The sequence below is a fragment of the Osmia lignaria genome, chromosome 11, assembly GCF_051020975.1.
Source record: "Osmia lignaria lignaria isolate PbOS001 chromosome 11, iyOsmLign1, whole genome shotgun sequence".
In the NCBI taxonomy this organism is placed as follows: domain Eukaryota; kingdom Metazoa; phylum Arthropoda; class Insecta; order Hymenoptera; family Megachilidae; genus Osmia; species Osmia lignaria.
Genome location: NC_135042.1, coordinates 5,532,019 through 5,534,193, shown reverse-complemented (window position 1 = coordinate 5,534,193; position 2,175 = coordinate 5,532,019). Strand labels below are relative to the sequence as shown.

The following is a 2,175-nucleotide window of genomic DNA, read 5'->3' as shown; positions in this document are numbered from 1 at the left end:
GCCCAGATGCGATGCCATGCTCTTGAATGATATTACACAAGGAGAAAGCATGCCTACGGAATCTGAGAAAGTTTAATTAAATGAAAGAATTCCAATATGAAATTAATATTTATGCCTGACGATGATGATAGGGGATGATTAATTAATAAAATGAATGTGTCTTTCACCGTTAATGAGTGTACATACAAAGCATAAACAGAAATAATTGGACTTTTATTTCAAGTTTCTATGTTGCAAATCAATGCATTATGTACATATTCAAATACATTCATACATATATACATACGTTATGTATCATATATATATATATGCAGCGAATTTTATGTAATAAAAAAATCTCTGATAAAAATATTTAACATCATCTGGTTGCCAATAAACGGCTAGCCACGTTACATGGCTACATCTACATCTACATTAGTATATAAAATAAATTTGTATTTATATTTCTCGTACAATCATTATGCTACCCGCACTGCATATGACACACATTTCCATCCTTTCTGGTAACTCTACTTGATGATTGGTCTAAGTACCCGCGAAAAGTTTTTGTAGACATATTGTGCAATCACGAATCATCTAATAACATGTTCGACTAGCTAATCTGGCTGTTGAGCTGTTGAAGTACCGACAGTACCACTTCGCGTAAGGTCTGAAATATTTGATACATATATTACTAAAGGGTGTTCATTTGTATATTAAAAGCGATCGACGTACCTGAGGTTTACAGTGCTCTTCTAACCAGCTGAACACACATCCAGATAATTCTGCAAAATTTGCTACCGAGATGTTGTTAAATGTTTGAAACAAACGATCCATAATTGCCTGGAACTATAACGAAGTATATACATTATTTCAAACTAGAATAGTGAAAATCCTTGGAAATGATTTCACAATTAGTTTTATTCGTACCACTTGAAATTTAGTTTCGTCAGACACGCGCATTTCTGCATGTCCTGACTGAGTTTGGTGCGCTTTAACAATTTGTTCATAATTAGCTTGCATGATACGTAAGGCAACAACTTCTTTTCTCAGTGCGTTACGTTCCTCTTCTTGTTTCTTCTTTTGTTGCAACAGAAATTGTATATAATCAATGGATTTTTGAAGTACAGTAGCCTTGGAAAGTTTATAACCAGACGAATCTGTGTGTTGGCACGTGGGTACTAGATCTTGAAGAGAATCGTATCCCTTCTTAATAGCATCTCTTCTCTTCTGCTCTGCTTGAGTATGTGCCTCTCTCCTACGTTCTTTGTAACTTATAGTTGAATTTTTATTATCACTATCTTCATCCTCTATAATTAATTTTAGATAATGATTTGCTATCATGATGTTTATATTATCTTAGTTTTAGTTTACCCGTATTATGAGCAGATGAAGATGGCGTGTTCACTGATCCAGTACTACTACAGCGTGAAAATGTATATTTTTCTGTAGGACTAGATGGTTCTAGCTTCATATCGCTATCTGCTCCAATATTACCACCTCTCCCTCGCATTGCCAAATTTGCTATTTTTATAGAACAATGAAATACATTAAACACACTATTACAGCAATAGTACAATTTACAACATTAAATGCTAGGTACAAATAATATACCAAATGGATCATTTTACATTATAGAAAATGATAATAATAGGGAAACAAACTGATTTTACTTACATATTTCATATCCATCTTTGTGCAAGGTATCTGCCATTGCGTCAACAATTTGTTTGCAGAGGATTAGCGCGAAAACAGGAACAGAATGATATTAAAATGCGCACGTGGAAAGGTTACAACACAGTTGCAACAAGTAAATAAGATGCACCAAACTAGCAAGTAACAGATTACGCTTATCCATAAAGATTCGATGGATAATCTCATACATTAACAAAATACGGTAACTTCGAAGTAAGTGTTAAAACGATATAAGAAAAAAATGCAATTCCATAATAAACAACCGAAAATTATTTCGTAATAATCCTAGTATAGTATACGACCATCTTCGACAATGACTACAGACCGTAGAAGACTCTGGACACCGACCTAATAACATCAGGGGTGTTAGGGACCCCTTAACAGCGGTGACACTTTGCATACCGACATTATGGCATCCGGGGCGTCAGGGACCACGAGCACCTATACCCTTATTTTATTTTCTGCGTTCATTTAATTTGCTGTAATTATCTTCTTAGCTTA

General features: G+C 34.4%; 1 protein-coding gene across 1 annotated transcript; it reads right to left on the bottom strand.

Moving 5' to 3' along the window:
* Positions 1-194: 194 nt before the first annotated feature.
* Positions 195-1,996, bottom strand: bigmax (helix-loop-helix-leucine zipper transcription factor bigmax). The gene is made up of 5 exons (XM_034323886.2): positions 1,657-1,996; positions 1,354-1,503; positions 910-1,289; positions 715-828; positions 195-649 (listed from the first exon to the last, which is right to left on the bottom strand). The coding sequence occupies exons 1-5, from the start codon at positions 1,691-1,693 to the stop codon at positions 593-595; spliced, it is 738 nt and encodes a 245-aa protein (XP_034179777.1). The 5' UTR covers positions 1,694-1,996; the 3' UTR covers positions 195-592.
* Between the last annotated feature and the right edge of the window lie 179 nt (positions 1,997-2,175).

What these genes read in the sequence shown, in the direction of transcription:
- bigmax (XM_034323886.2), bottom strand. Translation starts at nt 1,693, where the DNA reads ATGGCAGATACCTTGCACAAAGATGGATATGAAATAT. An exon ending in CAAAGATGGATATGAAATAT is followed by an intron (nt 1,504 to 1,656) that starts GTAAGTAAAATC and finishes CTATAAAAATAG; the next exon opens with CAAATTTGGCAATGCGAGGG. An exon ending in TTCATCTGCTCATAATACGG is followed by an intron (nt 1,290 to 1,353) that starts GTAAACTAAAAC and finishes AATTAATTATAG; the next exon opens with AGGATGAAGATAGTGATAAT.